The sequence below is a fragment of the Hyaloscypha bicolor genome, assembly GCF_002865645.1.
Source record: "Hyaloscypha bicolor E unplaced genomic scaffold K444scaffold_58, whole genome shotgun sequence".
Classification (NCBI taxonomy): Eukaryota; Fungi; Ascomycota; class Leotiomycetes; order Helotiales; family Hyaloscyphaceae; genus Hyaloscypha; species Hyaloscypha bicolor.
Window position 1 is genome coordinate 1075242 of NW_020194560.1, and position 21490 is coordinate 1096731.

At 50.5% G+C, this 21490-nt stretch overlaps 8 protein-coding genes across 8 annotated transcripts; 4 read left to right on the plus strand and 4 right to left on the minus strand.

Annotated features, from left to right (window-relative positions):
- Positions 1-70: 70 nt before the first annotated feature.
- Positions 71-1759, minus strand: K444DRAFT_612465 (uncharacterized protein). Its single transcript, XM_024880140.1, has 4 exons — positions 1629-1759; positions 1497-1531; positions 823-1339; positions 71-768 (listed from the first exon to the last, which is right to left on the minus strand). Coding segments are annotated over exons 2-4 (987 nt in total). The 5' UTR covers positions 1499-1531; positions 1629-1759; the 3' UTR covers positions 71-300.
- Positions 1760-2049: 290 nt separating this feature from the next.
- On the minus strand, positions 2050-2979 carry K444DRAFT_612469 (uncharacterized protein). Its single transcript, XM_024880141.1, has one exon. The coding sequence runs from the start codon at positions 2674-2676 to the stop codon at positions 2419-2421; it is 258 nt and encodes an 85-aa protein (XP_024737689.1). The 5' UTR covers positions 2677-2979; the 3' UTR covers positions 2050-2418.
- A 921-nt stretch (positions 2980-3900) lies between these two features.
- Positions 3901-5929, minus strand: K444DRAFT_527963 (Di-copper centre-containing protein; the record flags this gene model as incomplete). The annotated part of the gene is made up of 5 exons (XM_024874674.1): positions 3901-4761; positions 4838-5104; positions 5154-5423; positions 5480-5610; positions 5659-5929. The coding sequence occupies 5 exons, from the start codon at positions 5927-5929 to the stop codon at positions 3901-3903; spliced, it is 1800 nt and encodes a 599-aa protein (XP_024737690.1).
- Positions 5930-6916: 987 nt separating this feature from the next.
- Positions 6917-10586, minus strand: K444DRAFT_642956 (beta and beta-prime subunits of DNA dependent RNA-polymerase; the record flags this gene model as incomplete). Its single annotated transcript, XM_024884799.1, has 2 exons — positions 6917-10063; positions 10110-10586. The coding sequence occupies 2 exons, from the start codon at positions 10584-10586 to the stop codon at positions 6917-6919; spliced, it is 3624 nt and encodes a 1207-aa protein (XP_024737691.1).
- Positions 10587-11760: 1174 nt separating this feature from the next.
- K444DRAFT_528075 (P-loop containing nucleoside triphosphate hydrolase protein) lies at positions 11761-12607 on the plus strand (the record flags this gene model as incomplete). Its single annotated transcript, XM_024874684.1, has 4 exons — positions 11761-11810; positions 11928-12000; positions 12066-12085; positions 12199-12607. 4 exons carry the CDS (start codon positions 11761-11763, stop codon positions 12605-12607), a joined length of 552 nt encoding a protein of 183 aa, XP_024737692.1.
- Positions 12608-13395: 788 nt separating this feature from the next.
- On the plus strand, positions 13396-14363 carry K444DRAFT_389131 (uncharacterized protein). Its single transcript, XM_024872420.1, has one exon. It carries the CDS (start codon positions 13753-13755, stop codon positions 14248-14250), a length of 498 nt encoding a protein of 165 aa, XP_024737693.1. The 5' UTR covers positions 13396-13752; the 3' UTR covers positions 14251-14363.
- Positions 14185-15004, plus strand: K444DRAFT_612475 (uncharacterized protein). The gene has a single exon (XM_024880142.1). It carries the CDS (start codon positions 14505-14507, stop codon positions 14901-14903), a length of 399 nt encoding a protein of 132 aa, XP_024737694.1. The 5' UTR covers positions 14185-14504; the 3' UTR covers positions 14904-15004.
- A 1308-nt stretch (positions 15005-16312) lies between these two features.
- Positions 16313-18314, plus strand: K444DRAFT_389856 (uncharacterized protein). The gene is made up of 2 exons (XM_024872421.1): positions 16313-16781; positions 16830-18314. Exons 1-2 carry the CDS (start codon positions 16624-16626, stop codon positions 18265-18267), a joined length of 1596 nt encoding a protein of 531 aa, XP_024737695.1. The 5' UTR covers positions 16313-16623; the 3' UTR covers positions 18268-18314.
- The last annotated feature ends 3176 nt before the right edge of the window (positions 18315-21490 follow it).

Here is a 21490-nt window from a genome sequence, read left to right on the forward strand (position 1 = left end):
TAGTCCCTCCTTCAATCGTGTTTTCCGATTCAATACTTATTGGAAGGGAGTGAACAACGCTTTCTTGGATGTTTTGGCGGGTGAGTTGACTAGTTCGTGAGCATCAGCAAGCGTTCGGAGTTATTTCTAGGACATCTCCGAACAGTGGAAAAACTATATTTACATTTTGTTACCCATGCTGAAGAAACTCAGTAAGGTATGCAATGGTTTGGCGAAACACAACCCAATTCCCGTGCAACCGAAAAGAAGAACAGGCCAATACATCAATTTTACAAGACCACCCCTCGTCAAAGAAGCATCCTATGCCACCGCCGAGACTACAGATTCACTTTGAGGGTAATTTGCCTGCGTAACAGGACCTGTAGTAACACTTGTTCCACTGGAGATCCGGCTTCCATCAGCGTTCTGCTCCAAATGCTCGCCAGCAACGTGATGGCCAACGCTCTCGCCACCCATAACACTTCCCTCGAGAGTTTGTTGGCGCTGGCTCGCTGAACTCGGCATCAGGTTGTCGTTGAGTTCGGCATTTGAAGGAACGTCTTCCAATTCCGGCTGCCAGTCCTTTAGGTCATCTTCTGCGTCGTTGAGGATTTGACGGGCCTGGTTGGTGTGTTCATAGGCTGGCCGAATATCTCCTGGGACGACAGGTGTATCATCGAGGAGGTTGAGAAGTCTGCGGCCGTGTCGGGCGAGGATGATTTGCTTCTCCGCGCGTTCAATGGTGGCTGCGAATTCGGCAGCGTATGCCTCCTTCAGCTTCTGACGAGTCTGTCCCAATTGTGAGTCATGGGGCATGGGTTTGTGTCAAGGATGCAGACGTACGACGTTGGTAAGTTGTGCTTCAGCAACTAAGTTCTCTGCCTCTGCTCGAACAAGCTCCTGTTCCAATGTAACCAACTTCGCGCTTTCCGGCTCCTTCGCCTTCAGCTTGGCAATATCATCCTGGATCCTCGCTTTGCTATCTCTACTGGGTTGGACGCTCTTCTCGGTGTTCCTAATTGTCTTCAAAATAGCTCTGCTGTCATCCAAATTGTGCGCGTAGAGATCCTCTTGTTCACCAAGCTCGGAGAGTAGAACGCCAATCTTGTCGGAGATATCGCTGATTGCCTCGTCGGTGGTGGCTTCGCCCCAGTCGGAGAGTTGGCTTGCGATGGAAAGGCGTTCTTTACCAGCGGCTTCGTAGTTTTGAATGAGGTGATTCTCGGACTTAATTAGTTTGTAGAGTTTCTTGCTCAGCTCGGGTTGGACGGTACCGCGGAGGGAACTGAAGCTGAAGCCATGACGGGCGCCCGAGGAGGAGTTGGAATTCTTGTTGGAACGAATGGAGAGGGCTCGATTCCTGCAGGAGGCAGAAGGTCAGCAACGTGTCGCAGGCAAGCAAAGGGCCATGGAATGTCTCTACAGGTGTCTGAGAGGAGAGTTCTTGTCCGCCGACTTGCGGGAATTGCTGCGTCGCATGGTGATGTGCCAGAGCATGGCATTCCGGGTTGACTTACATTTTGAATCTCGAATGCGATCGAGAGTCGACTTCCTGTTGTTCCGGTCAGCACCTTCCAGTTCTATGGTTCCCATTTGTCGTCGCGACCTCAGCAACGTCATCTGATTACTTTGCAGGTAGACTGACGAACCTTGCAAATATGTGGAGATGGGTGATCACGGATATTAAGAACCAGGATATGAGGATATAATTCTGCTTGGACAGGGAGGCTGTGCAGATTCAGGGTCCTGGCTTGTTTGTATTTGATGTTTTGGGATGAAGAAGGAGTCTCTACGGACTGCAGATGCGGAGGAAGGACCGATGACGTCGTCTCGCAGTGAAGTGCTCGCTTAATTTCAGGGCCCCTCCTCTTCCCCGAAGTTGACCCCTCGTGTTCAACGCTCCCGACCCAAAGAAAGGCGAAAGGCACAAGACTCAGGTGAGGAACAGTAGTAGACCCAGCTGGTTTGAATTTTTGTGATCGATTGAAGGGTTCTACGCAGAAACAGTTCGTCAGCGGTTTGGCTGATGATCACGTGACCGACTCCCTTCCTCTGAATCTCGCATGTCTGGTTGCTGGAAGAGTAAGCGATATGGGCGTGGCAGACTTGCTTGGAGTCTGGAAATTGCAACGGCCGGAGCGTGGGATCGTCATCATCACGCAATTGGTTCATCTGGGCAACAGCTAACGATGCTCACGAGCTTCAAAAATAACACACATTTCAACTGACCATGAAATTACGCTGGAATATGACGAAATACGCTAGAAAAATGAATCCACCAAATGCGCCCCGCTCAACCAACCATACTCCTTAGTACCTTACACGCTCATCCCTGGCCTTTACTCCGCCACGCTAAAACCATCAATCGTATTATCGAAACGACTTCTCATTGCTTTCGAACCTCCGGCACCAACTGTGATTCCAGTCCAAACTGCTGGTTTATCGACGGTAAGACCTTGTGCTCCTCCTCTCCTCGACGACCACAGGCGCGCTTCGTCTGTAGCTGCTCTGGCTCATCCTCGCAGGGGCGATATACTCTCTGCTCACTGGCCGAGAGGTTCTTCTAACTTCGGTGTATGACGATCTGCCGTGGCCGTGATGATGATGAGAGTGCCGTGAGACGGGTCGAGGTGCGATGTAGGTTTCCTCGATGTATGCGTGCCGGCGGCGCGGTTTGGGGCTGGAGAAGAGACACATCTTGACTTAATTTGATATTTGACTGGCTTGTCGTGGTATAGGAATAGGGTTGAGATTTGAAGGGGAGCGTGGGTCGGAAGACTTGTTCAAATAGCGGACTGAATAGACCAGAATGCAGGAATTGGAATTGTGCGTGACTCCCAACCCAACTCGGAGGGACAAGGCATATTTAAGTCGACTCACCCGGTGTACTGTACAAGGCTGCTCCAATGACATAAAACCTGCCTCTATGAACCCCCCCTGCAAGCTAAGTTGGTCTGCAAGCCAGCAACCGCATCGCAGCGGCAAATGTTTGACATTCTCACCCCTCCATTACCAACCAGGTGACTCCCAGCAACTATAAGGTTACAAGGATGTCACTGGCCACGAAAGTGTCCCCGATTTCTGCTGTTGGAAACGGAGGCTGCAAAGCCTCCAACTTCTCTCACCGACTAAGTGAGTAATGGAAACTTCGACAATGCGTTCGATCTCGTTGCCTAGATTGCGGCTCGGCGAGGCAGGACTCGAGCCAGCTGACACCAACATGGCTGTGTAAGCCCCATTCGTAGGGTGGCGAGTCGGATTACGGGTACAACTCAGAACCCGTCTCACTCGGCTCCTTCGGGGCTGTGTACCGATTCGTATCGTGGAGAGGAGATCTGGCAGAAGCAGTCTAGAAAGACTTGGTTCTTGGAGGAAAGCGTGGTGGGAAGGAAGATCAGGCTTTTGGGGAACGTGCAGCTCGCCAAGGTGGTGCGACGTCAGACCGTAGCTTGCAGGCACATCCCTGTGCCCCTATTTTTGGTTTGGCACAACCTGCAACACGAGTATATATTGGTCTTCTCGTATACCCGGGGCAAAATTTGTACCAAGTGGCCAAGTGGATCTTTTTCTGTTCATTTATATCCTGCGTGTCAAAATTATCCCATCTGAGCCTGAAAATTTGCGTGTTGCTTTCGGCATCACGTGCCCCTCTTAAATGCAGCCCGTCATGACTCTGATAGTCAAGCTCTCTATAAGACCAGAAATCATATCTCGCCTTGAGGTTTTGAAGTTATCTATGAACATACATGAAGAGCCATGGAGAATGATGGGCCGCTACCTAAGCAGGTTGTACAAGAATTTCCGAATTAATTTAATAAGGCCACATTAAATACTTATCGTTGTTCGTTAGTCACGCAGTACAACTCGCTCCGTGGATGCACAATATCCCAACGCAGCGGAAATAATGAATGCAATGCAAAACTAACCAGTGCTAACATCCATATGGCCCTTAATATCACCCCATATCGGAAGCTCCGTTGTGCTCGCAGGTATCTGAACATCCACACTGACAACGGAAATTTTGAGGCTCGGCACGTCTTCATTGCCGATGGCTGTGTCATCAGACAAGGTGACTCGATACTTGAGGTTCTGAGCCAGGTATGGGCTGACGTCCTTGGGATCCAAGCTTTTTAAATGCCCCGCGCCGATGTCGTTGATCAAAGCGTGGGTAAGAGGTATGGTTCCGGAGACCATCTGATCCGGATTACATCTGCAAGGAGAGTCCATGATTGCCGAAAGGCCTTTGACGGAGATGAAGTGAGAGCCAGCGAGGTTGGGTTCAAAAGACCACGACGCGGGATCCGGATTAAATGTACCAAGAAATATGTGTACAAAGAATGGGGCATTGAGAGCGTACTTCTGCACCCGAATATTGGCGATCCACTCCATGGTTGTCCCCCAAGAGTTAGTAGAATCCAACTCCCGTATTTTCAATGTTCCAGGCAGGAATGCTGATTGTGCTCCAGAACCGTAAAGCTTGTTGATGGCGGCGATGACCTGACTCGTGGTGGAATTGACGGTCTCTGGGTAAGCATAACCGAAGGTTGTCGTATTGGCAACTTCAGTTGAAGTCCAAAAGGCCCCCAAGGTGTCTTTGTAAAACGGTGTCAAAGCGGTGTTGGTGTCCTGAGTTTGGTGGGCGTAAGTCGTGAAAGTGCTGTACGTTGCTGGCCTCGGGACGACATAGCTCCCTGGATTCAGCACCTGCCACATTGCAAAGCATCGGTCGACCATGGCATGATGGAGCCAGAATACTGGATCAAAAGCTGAGTAGTCAATGTACTAGATAACGGGGAAGTCGGTCAGCCAGCGCTCGACAACAGATTTTTCTGGAATAGTTGGGAAATTATGCACCTACAGACAAGTGACCACCACTTCCAGTCAGGCCATGTATTTGATCATGAAGTGACTCGATGGAGTCGTAGCCGTTCGGATTATTGGATGAACTGAACCATGCCTCGTTGCTGAAGTACTCGTAGGAATGATAGTTTGTGAAGAGATTATACAGTCTGCGACGAAATGATGGTGCACTGTTGTCAAGCTGCTGTGCGACGAGATTGTTTTGCGATTGAGCGGAGGCGGTTTTCGTGGTGGGATATCTCATGGTTTGCTGATATTGGTTGAGCTATTCGAAAATCAGTGATGAGGAATGTAATGCGGCGGGAACAACGTACTGGGAAGTCTGGAAGGTCGTTTGGATTCAAGGGGTTGAATTGGTAGCTCCACAAAGGGTTCGCAATTGTTTGAGTTCCAACGGGGCCATCAACAACAACGTATGGCGATCCCCCAACGCTGGACGGGAACACGCTTTGTCCAGCTGGTGGAACTGCAGCCCAGTCCCAGTATGGTATGCGAAAGTCTGCAGCAGCAGCAGTGTGCTTGTCTCGAGTGGGTCCAGCGGGGTAGAGCTGGGCAATCTGCTGAATCAAATTGTAGAGTATTTGCTGAAGGAACCTAATATCAGCAAACACATGACAGGACATTCAATGGCAGCACGAACCTCGTAGAGCGCAAGATATGGGCGATGCCATGGCGGGAAGAGGATCGAAACATGCGTACAGTATCCATTTTCCTCGTTGCCAGGCACTGGTTGAACATTATCAAAGGGAGTGAAGGGACGACCGTGGATTCCTGGTGTATCTGTTAATGGCCGACCGAAATAGAACCGAGGCCTTCAACCTGTGATCTGGTACCAGGACAACATCTCCGTCTGGTTGGTATACTGCAGCATGTCCAATCCCAAGATGTAGAGTGTCCATGTCGTAGAATCCCGTTCCAGTTCCCGAACTTCGAGTCTCAATGGCACAGAGCCATTAGGCCCGCTCCCGGTTTGCACTCCCGTCACAACAACCGGCGAAGGGGACTGGCGCTTGATAGTGGTGCTGCGGTCGATACCGCCATAGTCGTAGGAAGAGAATGGAAGCGAATGTACCAATGCTAACAGGTACATCCATGAGAGGAGGAGCAGCAAAAGGAACGACATGCTGATGGTGTTGAGAGAAAGCCGCTGAATGAAGGAAAGATGGTGTAATTCCAGCCGGAACGAATGTGGTACTTGTGTGCCTGGAACTAGAGGGAAGGAAGGCAGGACTCTTGCGTGTATTTCAACATGCAGGAACGAGGTCTGCGACTACCCGTTTCGGGATTTCTGAAGATCATGATTTCGAACGCAACCACAAACGCTTGGCAGTCTCAAAAATGACACCTAGCTTTCAATGTCCTAAGCTGAGTTGGACATGCATCGGTGGGAGTGGAATTGGATGTCTCAAAACTTCGAGGACATCCGAAGAGAAGAGGACTTGAATATACTATACCTTCACTTGAGGGAGCTTTCGGCGGCGAAGTATCGGAAATGTCCAACTTGACTTGGGTTATCGAGAGAACCTGGTGGCGCTTTCCAGTGCCACGATTGTTACATCGGGGTTTGTACAATGAGTGACAACCGTCGAAGCGAGAGAACCCACGCCCCTCTCAGGCAGCTGCGCGTCCCTTTCTCCTACGAGTTCGTCAGATCTTGTAAGTCGTCTGCTGCCACCGCGGGACAATGCATGGTCGTGGATCGAGTCATTCCCCGATCTCTTGTTTGCGTGTGTGGATGAAGTGAAGTTTCCGTGATGTCAATCATGATCTGCTGTGTGATTAAAAGAAAAGTACAGTACAGACGCGGGAACCTGTGAGCGGCAACCCCGGAAAACCCGCTGTGCTGGCATCGAGTCAGAAGCTGATCGACAAAGTGGCGCCCTTTCTCACACTAGGATTGTATCTTATGCGATTTCCAAGTTTAGATCGTCGGGAATAGCCCAGGTAATAAATAGGACGTGATGAGCTCGAGGAAACGGTGTCGTTGATCGAGTTCGAGATTACAAACTTTTGCCAGAACCACCCAGCAATGCTCCATGTAGATGCTACAAAACTTCCAAAACGCCACGACAGCCCATCATGGGCCAACATTATACTTCAGCTTGATGCCCATAGCAGCAAGCTCAACATCCAGGTATTTCAACACCCCAGGCACAGCAACAATCGTCGTCTCATCACCACCAATATATCTCTGGCCATCCCCGTCTTCCCACACCTCGCCTTTGCCTGACCAATCCTCCGCTCTATGCGCACACTTTCTGCATCTCACGACGCCGGTTCCTTTCTTTCTCGGGGCGAATTGAGAGACGGTTGGCTGAGTTGACAGGAATGTCCCGCACTGTTTGCATATCCAAGATTTGGTGTAATCGGAGCAGTTGAGAAGACGATCCTGGAGAAGGAATGCTGTACCATGTGCAAGTAATGAATCTCGCTCCATTTCCCCGACACGAATACCACCACCCTTCTTCCTTCCCTTGATGGGCTGGCCCGTCAGCTGCGTCACAGGTCCCGTTGTTCTGACTTGGAATTTGTCGTTCACCATATGTCGTAGACGTTGGTAGTAGACAACTCCGATGTAGATGTCTGCATGTAATTCTTCGCCCGTGATTCCGGAGTACATGGGCTCGTTGCCGTGATAGTTGTATCCAGCTTTCATGAGCTGGTGACCGAAATAATCACCAGCGGTATGTTCCTCGTCGAATCGGAACGGTGTGCTATCCTGCGCCAAACCATGGAGAGCGCCAGCCTTCCCAGCAAGGGACTCGATGAACATACCGATCGTCATCCGAGAAGGGAAAGCATGAGGGTTGATGATGACATCTGGCTGGATTCCGGATTCCGAGAACGGCATGTCGATGCTGGGCCATTTTTGAGAGCAAACACCCTTCTGGCCATGGCGAGAAGAGAACTTGTCACCGATGACTGGAGATCGGGGTATTCTGAATTTAATCGAAATTGCTTGACAAGGTTCGACACCGTTTTCGTTGCCGATCAGTCGTACTTCTTCGATGAAGGTAAGTTCAGTTTCCTTGTACTTCTCAAAGTGTGTGATTCCGTCTCGATTGACGAGGTTCCCATTTCCGTCAGGAGACACCGTATGCCAAGCACAAATCTTGTCTCCTTCTTTGATAAGGCGACCAACGTATGGCAGTCCATCTTCGTCGATCTGCCCCTTGATCTCGGCTTTGATCTCAGAGCCCGGTGCAAACCCAAAGAGTTTCTTGACATTTTTTGAGGACCTGGATTTTGAGCCCCCTTCTTCAAGATCAATCTTTTTGACCTTGTAGATTGTCCCATGACCAAAGCCTCGTTCGTGTGCTGATTTGTTGATTATCATAGCGTCGTCCATGTCGTAACCGGTGTATGAAATGACAGCAACGACAGCATTCATACCGTTTGGGAAGTTGTCGAATCCGTAATCGTTGTGGAGAGGGGCTCGAACAATTGGCGTTTGTCCGGTCTGGAGTCGGTACGTCTTGTTGTCGGTCCTGTATCGGAGTGCTGTCCCTGGCGTTCCCATCGATTGCTTGCCCATTTGACATTGGTACATGTTTCTTGGGGATTGGTTAAAGTCGGAGAATGGGGTCATATTTGCAAGAATGGAGAGAATGTTGGTAGGGTCGAATTCAACGTGGGTGGATTCGCCAGATATGATCTCTGTCTCAGTGACAGCAATTGACATGAAAGGTTGTTCTTGAGGCCCAACAAAATCCTCCTTGTCGAGTGGGAGATACTTGACTGGTCTGATCATTCGAGCTGGGGCTGACGACATGTATATTCCGGGATACTGACCGCCATGCGAGTTGGGAACGAAGCAGATTTCGAGCTCCTTTGGGACATTGTGCGTGCCATCGACTTTCCAGTATCGCAGAGTGTCAGCAATCACGAGAGATTGTTCTGGCGAGCACCATCCGAGAATCTTCCCGTCCAGTAGAACACCAACACTCTCTTTCGTGGATGCTGAGCCTGTGCTGACTACTCCGAGATCAAAGATTAACTGGGGTATTGCCGAGACGTCCACCGCTTGGGTCATGATCTTGCATTTGTGGGCGAGATGGTTTAGCAGACCGCAAGGACTTCCATCAGGAGTGTGAACAGGGCAGAGAAACCCCCAACTTTCTGGCAGAAGTTTTCGCACGGTTGTAGTCTTCAGTTGAGCAAAGAAACTACCTCTATGTACCATTCGAAAGTGACTGATAAATCGGAGGAAGTTGATCTTCTCGGCAACCACAGTAAAGCCCGAAACTTGCTGCAGATCCAGGCCGGTCGGACTGATGAGATTCCCAGTTGACATGAAGTATTCCAAAGCTCCTCCAATGTTTTCGTTTGTACGACCGCAGATTTTGACCGGGAATTCCTTGAGGAAGTCTGGCGAGGCAAAGTTATGCTCGGGGCTTTTTCGGATGTAGTCTCGTATTGCAGCTCGCAAGCTGGTTGAGACCCAGTCATCGAGCCGTTCCTTGATGATCATGCCAAATAGAAATCCTCCGAGGAGGATCTCTTGGTTCTGAACAGCATCGGGATTGTCCACAGCACAATCCCCAGCAACTAGAGCATACAGTTTCCTTGTCATAAACAACAACAGTTTGAACTTGTCCATATCTTGTGCTTCTGTAACATTGACATTTCCAAGATGTGGAAGCACAACCTTTCGCAAGAATTCGGTTCCACAGTCATAATTTGACCATGTTTCAGGAACCCCGAGCACAACCCGAAATTTCCCTCCCAAGTATGCCCTTGTCTTGCTTTTCGTGTAGAGTCCGTAGTTCTTGTATGTGCGAAGTAACAGCTCAACTCGGTCGGTCAAGAATGTATTATTTGATCCTTCGGATCCAGCAAATCCAACAAGGCCTTCGAATATCTCTCGGTCATTGGTTTCTACCAGCGCCTTCAAAATCATCATAACAGGAATGAGGTATTCTGCCTTCCGCCACGAAAACCGAAATGTAATATTGCCGTCCTTGAGGTAATGTAGAACATTGGTCTGGGATGTTTGGTCTGGACGTACTGATCGCACGATCATTCCATACTTCGTGAATGCGGGTCCCCTGCCTTCGAATGACGGCCGTTCGATTGCCATTGGGAAGTTTCTTCGATTGACGACCAAGAGTCGGATGAGCTTTTCTATGCCATTGACCACGAAGTATCCACCCAGCTCTTCGGCCTCTTCTTTTCGTTGCACCAATAGGGCAGGGGAGTTGTTCTCGAGATGGCATCGACTTGACTAGTACTGTCAGCATTTGGCCCGGAACTTGGCGGGTGCCACTTGCCATCAACATCAGGGGTATCTGCCCAAGTTCCCGAACAAACTCATTTGGGTCTCCATTGTTGATTTGGAACTCGAACCGGGCACGCATCTTCCCCCGGTAAGTGACATGTCGTTCTCGGCATTCCGCTGGCAGGATTTCTCGATTCCGAGTGGAGAATTTGTTCGAGGGTGGCAAGACTGATTTTTCCACAAAGACCTCCTTGATTTTGATCGCCAACTTGTTTTTTCCGGCAGGCCCATCTCTGTCGTTGCCATCGAGGTATGTTTTGGTGCCAATGTCCAGTAGGCTTTGGGCAATCAGCCCGTCCTCTCCAAAGAGCGCATTGAACGACTCGACATGGGGGGCGATTGCGGCCTTGAGAGCTGGATATGCAGTGTGATCTTTCGGGGGGTTTCGAAAGAGGTTTTCCCTGCGGATTGTGTCAAACTCGTGCGTCCAGCTCGTGCTTGTGGGGGAGGCTGAAGGAGGAGGAGGCATGCTGGAGCCGTAATGGGGTCAGCACTTGTGGTTTCACCTGCGCTGTGATTGTGATGTGATGGAGATGCATAGGTCATAGGCGGTCGTGCGGTTCGTTCGTCTCCTTACGAGCTCCGGGTCATCAATGCCCAACGTGAGGCTCGGTCCAATGTGCTGTGGCGGAGGTGAGGTTTTCGCTCGATGCAGGCTAAGCAGGCGTGGCAGGCAAAAAAACATCTCCAGACTTTTTGCTCGCTTATGATAAAAGGTTCACACTAGTTTCTAACGAGGCGGATTGATTCCTGCCCGATAGCGTCAGGCAACACCATCGAGCCCCTTCCAGCGCTGCGACTGGCCACAACACCACGGGGTCCATCCAATAGCCAGGCCAACAGCCCGGAAAAGCCACGATAGGTTCACAGCGTTCTTGCACGGGAGCAAATCACCAGCACCAGCAGCGAAGCCTCTGCCCTGCCCGCCGCCCCCCCCCTCCCGTGTTCCCCTCGCCGCTGCTCCCCAAGCCCAGCCCGAGCAGCCTGCACCAACCGAACCCAAACCTCGAGCTCGCCTTCTTTTCTCCAACCTGCAGCACAAGCAAGCATACGCAGCATACGCAGCAGCAGCAGCAGCAGCATTAGCAGCATTAGCAGCAGCACGAGCAGCACTACTAGCACAAGCAGCACAACCAGGTGCAGAACCTCACCTGCCGACTCCAGCCTCAAACCTTCTCGCCTTTGCTCTGCTCTGCTCTGCTCTGGCTCGTCAGCTCTGGCTCGTTCGCCCCAATCCACGGCCGTCGACGCGTCCAGCATCAACAATCCTTCTGTTCTTCGGCCGCATACTCTTGGCCGACTGGAGGAGCTTGGACTCGGGGCAGGGGCCTTTTCCTGCGTCTTCCCCTCTGCGGATTTGATTTGAATCTCTCACTGCGCTACAGCTGTTCGCTACACCGTCATCTGCGAGAAGGGGCTCCTTTTACAATTGCTGCAAGCGGAGACTGCAACTGTCATACGATTAACGATCTGCATTGCGACTATCTGGTTTCTGCGAAGTTGCGGCATCCCACATCTCCAGGTTCAAGCTTCACCACCCCCCCATTTGCTCTCCCTCCAGCCTTGCGCAACTCCCAGGCAACTGCTCGCCCCAAAACGAAGATCTCGGGCAATCCTCGATTCCCCTTTGCGATCGAATAACCATGGCAGGACTATTCAAGCGGGTGTATGATTGGCTGTTGAGGCTGTTCTGGTCAGTCTTCTCTGCTGTGTCTGGGAGCAGGTCTTGCGCGCCCATTTGCAAACCTCTGCGTGGGAGTTCTCGTGCCGCAACTGCAATATGATGCTGACCCGAATTTCCTGATGGTAGGGCGACGGAGATGGATATCACGATGATCGGCCTGCAAAATGCTGGCAAGACCTCGTTATTGAGGGTTCTGGCGGTAAGACACCCACCACTCACTCCAAATCCTTATCGCGCCAACGCTGACTCTTCTGCGACGAACAGGGCGGTGAATTCACTCTTGAGTATGTCCCACTATCGCGCAATCGACCTCTTTGGTGCTGTGGCGGGGTCCTGCGACACCCCCACCACACGGCCCGATGGAGAATGCTGGCTGACCATCCTTCTCCCCCTACAGTTCCATTCCAACCGTTGGATTTAACATGAAACGCGTACAAAAGGGCCATGTGACGCTCAAATGTTGGGATCTAGGAGGGCAACCTCGATTTCGGTCCATGTGGGAGAGATACTGCCGAGGTGTAAACGCCATTGTGTTCATCGTTGATTCGGCAGACACCGAGGCCCTGCCGGTCGCAAAGGATGAACTCCATCTTCTCCTGGAAAAGCCGGTGTTGGATGGGATCCCCTTGCTCGTGCTCGGTAATAAATCGGATCTCGAGGAGAAATTATCCGTCGACGAGTTGATCGAAGCGCTGGATCTCAAAAGCATCTCCCACCGGGAAGTGAGCTGCTACGGGATCAGCGCGAAAGAGGAGACGAATCTGGATGCCGTGTTGCAATGGCTCGTTGCTCGTGCCAGCAAGTAGTCCCGTGGAGTCGAAAACTTCCTAGAAACTCAAATTCCACCTTCCCTTCGTGGCTGAACCTCTGGGGACCCCAATAATGACGATCATGAAAACTGAAGGAAAGATAAAACTTCCTCTCCGGTCTGCGAAGACCAAATACATCTCCCCAGCTCACTGCAACTCTTACCTTTTCCGTACATCTTCTCACGGCCTCCAGGACGCAATAGGCGTCCAAATCTGGTTCGAAAGGGATCTCGTTGCTCCCCGTTCTGTCTCTTCCCCTTCTCTAACGAATGCGCCATGTCTGCAACGATGAGACGACTTTGATGACCTGCGTTCGTTGCATCAGCGGCCTGCAAGCTGCTAGATTTCTTGTGTTTTCTGTTCTTGGTTCTGGCATTCGAGCGTGGTCTGGTTCCTCGGGGGTGATATTTTTGCGGAGGCTTTGGTGAAGGCATCGCTTGGGTGTTCCTGGATTGGGAATGGCACTGTAATTAGCATATTATACTCATATTGCGACCTTGGTAGCGGTCTCTCTCGAACAAGATTTTTCTAGGTGTGTGACTTTGGGTCTCGCCCAGCTTGCGTTTGTGAAATGTTCTTCCTGGTCATGTGCAGGATGAATGCTTTGGTGGTCCCGGTGTGTTGGACATCATGATGCAAGTTTGCAACGGAGTGAAGCGCCGCTTGTTCAGAATCCACATCATTGCGTGTACGGGGGAAGTAGAATTGAGAGAGAAGAAAAAATTGGGAGAACTCAGAACCGGACTTTCATTGCAGCAAGTACAGTTTTACAACTCAGACTACGCACAACCATTTGATGCGTTGGCAGTTGACGCATGGGACACCCTTGCTGCAGAAATAAGGGACGTTGATTGGCCACTGCGGAAAGGGTGCTCTGCTTCGGCGCCGATCATTTGATGATGACGGAGAGACGGAGAGACGGAGAGACGGCGAGACGGCGAGACGGCAAGGGTTGGCCAGATGCCAGATGCCAGATGCCAGATTGTGAGTCGTGACAGATTCTGTGTGGCCGGAGCCAAACTGACTTGGGCTTGGGCTATGGAATCTTGGAAGCAGGAGGTTGGTAAACATCTGCATGCAGTCGCCGGAAGGGGGGTCTCAGAAGGTGATCTCACATCTCAAGACAAAACCCCATTGAAAGAATGGATGTGGAATACCGGTCCTCGCCTCGCTCCTGTTCTGCTCGGACACCCAGCCAGACACACACAGCCCGAACGACGCACCTGATTCCGCGGCCCTCCTCGAGTCCTCTCCTGCAGGCTGCGGCAATTCTGGTACTACCCCAGTACGTACTACGTACTGTCCGTAGTGAAAGCCGGGCGCTGAAGGGAGCTCCGCATCCGAGCTCAGCCACCCTCTTTCGCAACATCACGCGAACCTCGAGACCTTTATTACTCACACGCACGACCGACCGACAATCTGGTCTTTGTTCGACACTCGAATTCATTTTCCATCAAGTCGATTACATCAACTTGCGAATCCATCAGAGTGTCTGTCGTTTGATCGAAACAATCGAAACAATCGGGACAGGGCACAACCCAACACTCCACCTCCTCCGCCACTCCACAATCAACCACGAACACCCAACCCCACCATGGCGCCAACCTCCATGCAGGACATGCTCATGGACGAGGTTTTGAATAGAATTGGAAGGAGATATGTGTAAGCTTCCTCGCTCTGACATCTTCTTGGTTCTGCTTCTCTACCATCAATGTCCAAACACAAAATGCTCCTCAGCTCAGCACGCGAAAAACCACTAACACGGCGATGTACAGCTGCTCCTACGGCTACGATGTCTACGGCAACTGCTACTCGAGATGGAATACCTGGGGGCGATGGGTCGCTTTGGGTGTAGTCGTCGCCGCGTTCATTCTCCTAGCTTTCCTCTTCTCGTATGTTCCTCTCTTCCCTTCCACCTACCTCCCCACTGACCCCTATTAACAGGCGCTACAACAGTCGCCGTCGCCGTCGTCGCGGCATGGCCCCCATGTACGGAACTGGCTGGATGGGAGGAAACTGGAGTCACAAGCCTCCCGTCGGTCAACAGTACGGAAATAATGGAGGATATTACCCAAACCAACCCTACAACGGCGGCGCAGCTCCTCCCTACGAACCACCGATCCCCAACCAGGCTACAGGCACGACCTTCAACAGTAATGATGGCTACTATGGACACAATGCGTATGAGTTGCAGCAACCGCAGAACAGCTATCAGCCTCAACGGGGAGGTGATCCGGTGTATGATGCTCCGCAGGGACCGCCGCCGAAGAAGGGAGACGGGATTATTCGATGAAGGATGAGGATGGAGCAAGAAGGTGATGGTGGGAGGATAACGAACAAGACACGAGGAATGGTGTAATGATAGGATACATACCAATTTGCGATGCTTTCTTTTGGGGGCGTCCTGGTGGCACACATCTCTCTGGCGGAGGAAGTCTGATATGTTGAGGGATACGTCTGTCGTTTCTGAGGGATGATGCAAAGACATCGAGAGAGACTCTACACGTTTATTGGGGGAAATCCGATTGCGCAAAATAGGAGCGGATGGAGTGCAGAGAGTTATGAGCGAGCTGTCACTCACGGCAAAGCCTGGCAAAATGCTAATAACAAATTTCAAATTACCTTACTTCGTAAGGTTTGAGTCGCCTCAAGACGCAAGTCTGATCGGTTTACGCTTTCATATCTCATGAATGCGAGGTTCACGATGGACCACATAGTTTCCAAAGCCGTCCATCCCGATCTCAAACCTCGCCGTCGTGACATCCATCACCCATAACCCATGAACGCGCGTCCCGCCTCCACCGCCTCAACAGCCACCCCACATCTTCCCGCCACACCTCACTCACAGCCCCGCGCGTGGCTGAGGCTGAGATTAGGGGTGGTTCAGTTCCGCCAAGGCTGACTGAAGTCTGCTGTAGTCGGTCCAACCCAGCCAGCCTTTTTTTGCCGATAATAACTTTTAAAATATTACTGTTAAACAGCATGGCAAGTGTGAAATGGTTCCGTGAGCTTATTTAGCTCCGGCTATCCGCGCCACCCTTCCCTTGATACTATAATTTGCAACTATTATTACAATAAACTACTAAAATCTTTATAAACTTATTGTTACGTGGCACCAGTCACGTGGTACTACACGTGACTTAGAATGTAGCTAATGATTTTAGGCTGGCAAACAGCCTTCAGCTCAATCGAAGCTCTACTGCAACATCGCCTTACCGTGACACTTATGAATAAATGTTTAGAATATTCTATGAGTAGACTTTTCTCCTTGGTCGTTCTTGCGTTCTTGCGTTCTTGCGTTCGGCCGACCTTGGAGCCGTCGCTAATGCCAGGGCTCGGCAGTGAACGCCCAGGAGCCCGGGGCCTGGCCACGAAATATTCTACTTGGTAGCTTCATCCCCTTCCATTCCCCCCCCTGCGCCACCTGACTTTCCTTCTTCCCGCTCCCTTCTTTATCCCCCCATTCTTTGCTCCAACTACAGTCTCTCCTTTTCTATCCCCCTCCCTGACATCCATTATGCGCTGCTGAAGTTGCGCGCCATCTTCTCGTTCTTTGACAAGTCTGGTATCGAAGTTGAGGGTCTATTTTGAGCTGGTCGGGTTGCGACTCGAGCCCCAACTCTCGTGAGATTGCACAGCCCAGCCGCCTCGTTTCAGCGCTGCCCAGTTTTGAACGGCCAAGCAACCCGAGAGCGACGAGAACAAAACATCAGACTCCCGCTCGAACTTCGGACGTCCCCCTTCCGTATCGACTTCAGATTGTTCCTGCGACGAAAGGCCAAAAGAAAACCGGGCCCTCTTAGGGATCTCAAGCGTCGAGAACGATCAGCAAGATCATCAGCCCTGGAAATTGACGTTTGAAAACACCGCTTTTGGGTATGGAGTAGGGAGGATCTGCGACCGTACATCAATCGGGACGGGCCTCGAAACAGTCACCCACTCTTTCTCCGCGTTCGCGAATCACTCTCGTTTTTTTTATTGCCATTCGTGGATACGCCAGCGACACTTCCAAGATGCCTCATATTACAACGGCGATGGAGCGGAGTATGAGGAAGAAGGTTGGGGACGTAATAGTGGCCAGTCTGCGGCCGCGAGATATCATCGGAGAAGCGTCCAGTGTCAAGAATTCCTTTTCGAGTTGGGATAATTGCATGAAGGCATCATATTGCAAGTCAGTGTTGCCAGCCTCTCCCCCAGGCCTCTGCTAACGGTGCCTCAGATGGCCTGTCATTATCGCGATCGTTGTCGTCTCCCTAATTATCCTGTCAGTCATTACGTGCATAGCTCGATGCTGTTGTTGTGGGTATTCATGTTGTTGCAGTTGCTTTTCGTTCTTGAAGTGCTGCGACTGTTGCGGAGATTCCTGTGCCGGTAAGAAGGACAAACCTATGAAGCATCTCGACGATCCATACTTTCCTCCGCCACGACAAGGATACCAGGCTCCTGCTCCGATGATGTCTGGTGCTGCGTTTGGCGCTGCAACCGGACATGGGAAGCCCGAGCCTCCTCAATACGCACAATTCGAAGTTGGAAAGAGTGGACTTGCTGTTGATCCTAAGGCCGGTGGCTTGAGCGAAGATGCCTTGCCTCCGATGCCTAGTTGGGAGACTGCGACGAAGAAGCACGTCTTGACGGAGGAAGAGAAGAATGCTGTTGAGTTGGGGGAATTGGATCCGGCGACTGGGCAAAAGGTTCCTCTTATGACCGGAGCAGCACCTGCTGGGACAAGTATGCCTCCAAGTCCTGTTCATGGGCACAGTCCATATGGCGCTCCAGGTCAAGCTGTTGGCGGTGCATATTCTGATGTTCCTGGAGATCACCACGACCAAAATCAAGCTGCCTTCAACGGGAATGGCAGAGCATATGGCGGAGCGCCTCCCGCCGCGGATCCGTATGCACAAAATGGGAGAGGTTATGGAGGAGCGGCCCCTCCATCGGATCCATATGCGCAGAATCAAGGAGCTTACGATGGCAATGGGAAAGGAGGATATGGGACTCCACCTGGGCCTGGAAGGGGTGGACCTGGGAGAGGCGGACCAGGCAGAGGTTATGGTTCCCCACAAGGTCAAGACTTTGGCGCACAAGGCCGTGGATATGGTACTCCACAACAAGATCCCTATGCCGCTGATGCTGGCCTTACTGGCGCTGCAGCTGGCGGATACGGTCGTCCTCAGCCAAATCGCGAATACTCGAATAACTCGAATAATTCCGGCAGAGCCTTCCCTCCTCAACCACAAAGACAATACTCTTCTGACTCTGCTCGTCCTCTGAATCCTGGACGCGGCTACTCAGATAGACCTTATCCTGGCGACAATTTCCAACCGGGCCGCATGGCATCCCCGCCGTTGAACAACAATTCCGGCTTTGACTTCGGCACCAATAACCAACAACCATATTCATCACGACCCTCGCCACCTCCTCAACAAATGTCATACGAATCGTCGAATGGAGGAGGCAGACCAAGCCCGCCACTTCAAGGAAATGGGAATGGATACTCAGGGAGAAGCCCAAACCAGCAGGGCCCGCCAGAGCCCAGCTATCCTGGATATCGGCCGTATCAAGCTCCTGGCCAAGGAAGTAGAGGCGCGATGCCGAGTAGTGCACCAGGTTCGCGAGGAGCACGGGAACCTCAACGTTGGGACCCTGTTCGTCAATAGATATGGGGTGGGAGGAGGATTACGAAGTGATGATGTTGATTGAAATGAGATACAATGCTCGTTTGTTCTTGTTCTTGATAAGATTCCCTTTCTTCACTGTGTGAATAGAACTTGGGGCTGTGGTTGGATTCCGTTTGAATGTTGGTCTGGTTCCATTTCTCTTTTATCGATAGGGTGACTATATTTGTTTCTTCCCCTTTCACTATAGTATTGTATATGTGCATCTACTGCGTAGTAGCATTTTCTGGCGTTTAAGAGCTCTTGAGTTTCTAAGGAGTTCGAGGGCTCGGCGGTCAAGAGATTGTGTTCGACAATCAATTCATCAAATATCAAACAAACTGTGATATTTGCAACGTGATTTATTGAACATCTTCGCATTGCTATCCCTTGGATAAGAAAAATCGTTGAGATAAGTTATCTTACAGTTCTTCTTTCGCCAGGCATGCATCCCGCTCGCTGCATCATTACCAATATTGGCCTAACCTTGATGTCTCTGCTCCATGGATCACGCCAAAACCCGATCCGCCATTATCCACCGTCAATTATCTCATCCCTTCGGCGTCTCACTCCTCGACGCGCTGCTCTTCGGTGCAGCGCTTCCAAAAGGAGGAGAGGACTGTCCCCTTCCCTCCGCTCGCGCTCTCGCGTCCTCGCCATCAAGATTATCATAAAACGCACTCGCATTCACGTTCTTCGGCGGTCCGCGCTTCAGGAGCTCGGCAGGCGACATCGCGATAGCAGGCTTCTTGGACGCAGACTGAGAGGTATATGAGAGGAGGGCGGACCGTCTTGCCTGTGGGGGGCGAGATGAGTGAGCTTGTGAATGCTTTGACACGGTTGAGGCAGTTGCAATCTTTAATTGCGAAGTCTGTCCTGGGACTTCAGACTTCGACACCGATGAGGCACTCGCGATGTTTGAAGGCGATGTCATCTGCGAATCTCTCGAGATCACTGATCTCGGCAGGTATGTGCCACTTGAAATCTTTGACCGCGAAGGCACCTGTGATTGTTTCGACGCAGACGCTCTACGAGGAGCAAATGACTTGCCAGGGAAAACTGTGGCTCCAGGCGGACTCAGCGGCTCATCGGGGTGTTTGCTGGACGGCGTAATCGTTTCGCTATTCAACAACACTTCCAGATCTGGAGCCTCTTCGTCGGCTAGGGGCCCTTTCGTGCGACCATAGAAACTGGATCCTGAGGGGGCGACCTTTGTGCCTGCCACCTTTGAGATGTGGTTGTAGATTGCGGTCGGCGACTTTACAGATGAGACAGCTGAGGCAGAATATGAAGACCTTTGGGACTCTCGGGGAGCCTGGGAAGGCGACTGTTGATGCGGTTCCTTTGGGGTTTGAGATTGGGAGGGGCGTTGTGACTCTCTAGAGACTTGAGATTGCAAGGGTCGATGCGACTCTCGTGCAATTTGGGATGGGCTTGGAACTTGAGAGGTACCTACATATTCGGAGGGTGCTTGAGTTGAGTACTTCGATGCGGCTTGGCCTAGGTACGATTTTGCTGCGGATTGAGGAGTTCGGCGACTAGCTCCAGGGTTGTAGGTGTCAGAAGGAAGTCGGCTTGGACCAAGTTGCGAAGGCGAGGCGGGCCGAAGAGATGAGCTCGGAATCTTGGAAAATCTTTCAACTGCGTCGTATGGCTTTCTCGTCAAGTCCTCAAAATCTCTTGGCATGACTGACGCAGTATTCGGAGGAGGGTTGCTTCCGCCAGGGAGCACATCGTAACCTCCGCGTGTGCAGTCAGGGCAGAGACCATATTGAGGACTCACGAGAACGACATCGTCCTCGTCCTCGTCTCGTTCAACGTCTGTGAGCATATGATTGTACTCATGCTGACAGACCTTGGATTGGTCACAGTGCTAACATTGTCAGCTGAGCCAAATGGTTGGTTAGGAGGGGATATCTAAATACCTTGTACCAAAATCGCTCTTTCGGGTCTGCTGGATTACACTGCGGACACTTACCATTATGGCTGTGATCCTCCGTGCGAAGCCTTGGACATGTCTGGTTTTCATTATCCCAATCAGGACATTTCTGGATGTCGCCATAGTATTCCTTGTGGCCACACTTAAAGCACTCGATATTTTTGAGACACATGTTTTCTGACTGAAGTTGGAGGATAGAGGCACGATTGACGGCCGATGATCTGTTGGGAAGAACGGAGGTTTGGAGAGGAAGACCTGGGGTTACAGGTAGGCATTTAAAAATTCGCAGCCAAGACTTGGCCACAGGGGTGTCTGAATCATTTTCTCATGTTCAAATTTATTCCAAGTTGCAGGCATATTATTTGAGCGCAGGTTGTTGTCCATTTCCACTCTCTGCAACGCTCTCCTTTGTTCGCTTTCCTTCCGACAGTCATGCTCTGCCCAAAATCATTCAGCAGCATACCATTCCCTCCATAACCACGGTCTTCCCTATTGACGTACTCCTTCTATGTGCTCTATCGCCTGACCCAAGTTGAGTCATTGAAACTCAAGTCTTGTTCAATTCAACGAAAGTTTCAGAGGGCATACTACTAAAACCGTCTCCTCCCGTCTGTATTAAGCAGAGCTAGGATGAGTCCTAAAGTTAAATCTTCAATCCTTCCATAATGCACGAAGTTACCTGTAACCCATTATGCCCAGTATTTGCTCCATTTACTAGTGTTTTGTTGTAAGTTTCTTTTTTTGCGAAGTCAATTTTACTTCTTTTCTCTGGCTGAAGCTCGCTCGTCTTGCAGCGAACTAGAGAGTACGCTTGAATAGAGAGGTCTAAATCTTGTCTCTACTAATACTAGGAGCTTCCTTTACGTGTGGCGTAGCTTGCTTTTAGCTCCAGCGGCATACTATAACATGCCTTTAATATATAACTCTAGTTTAACTCTTTACTTTATATTAAATAAATTATATAATTAAGGATAGAAACTTAAGTAATATATAAGACAGAAATTAGAAACACGTATCTTATTTAAATATAAAAGAAATTAAAATGTAACGAAAATATAAGGCTTAGCTTTATAATAAAATTGTAAAACTAGTTTTCTTAAAAAGAAAAAGGCAAAGTTAAAAGATGATTAAATTCTTAATTATATAAGTACAATTTTAAAGTAGTTTAAAGAAAGTACTATAGTATATATATAATAGAATTAAATTTGTATTATATATAAAATTATTAGTATTCAAAGGAAGTGTGACAGCACTGGCTAGGGTTATAAGGGGATGGCTGTCACTTGA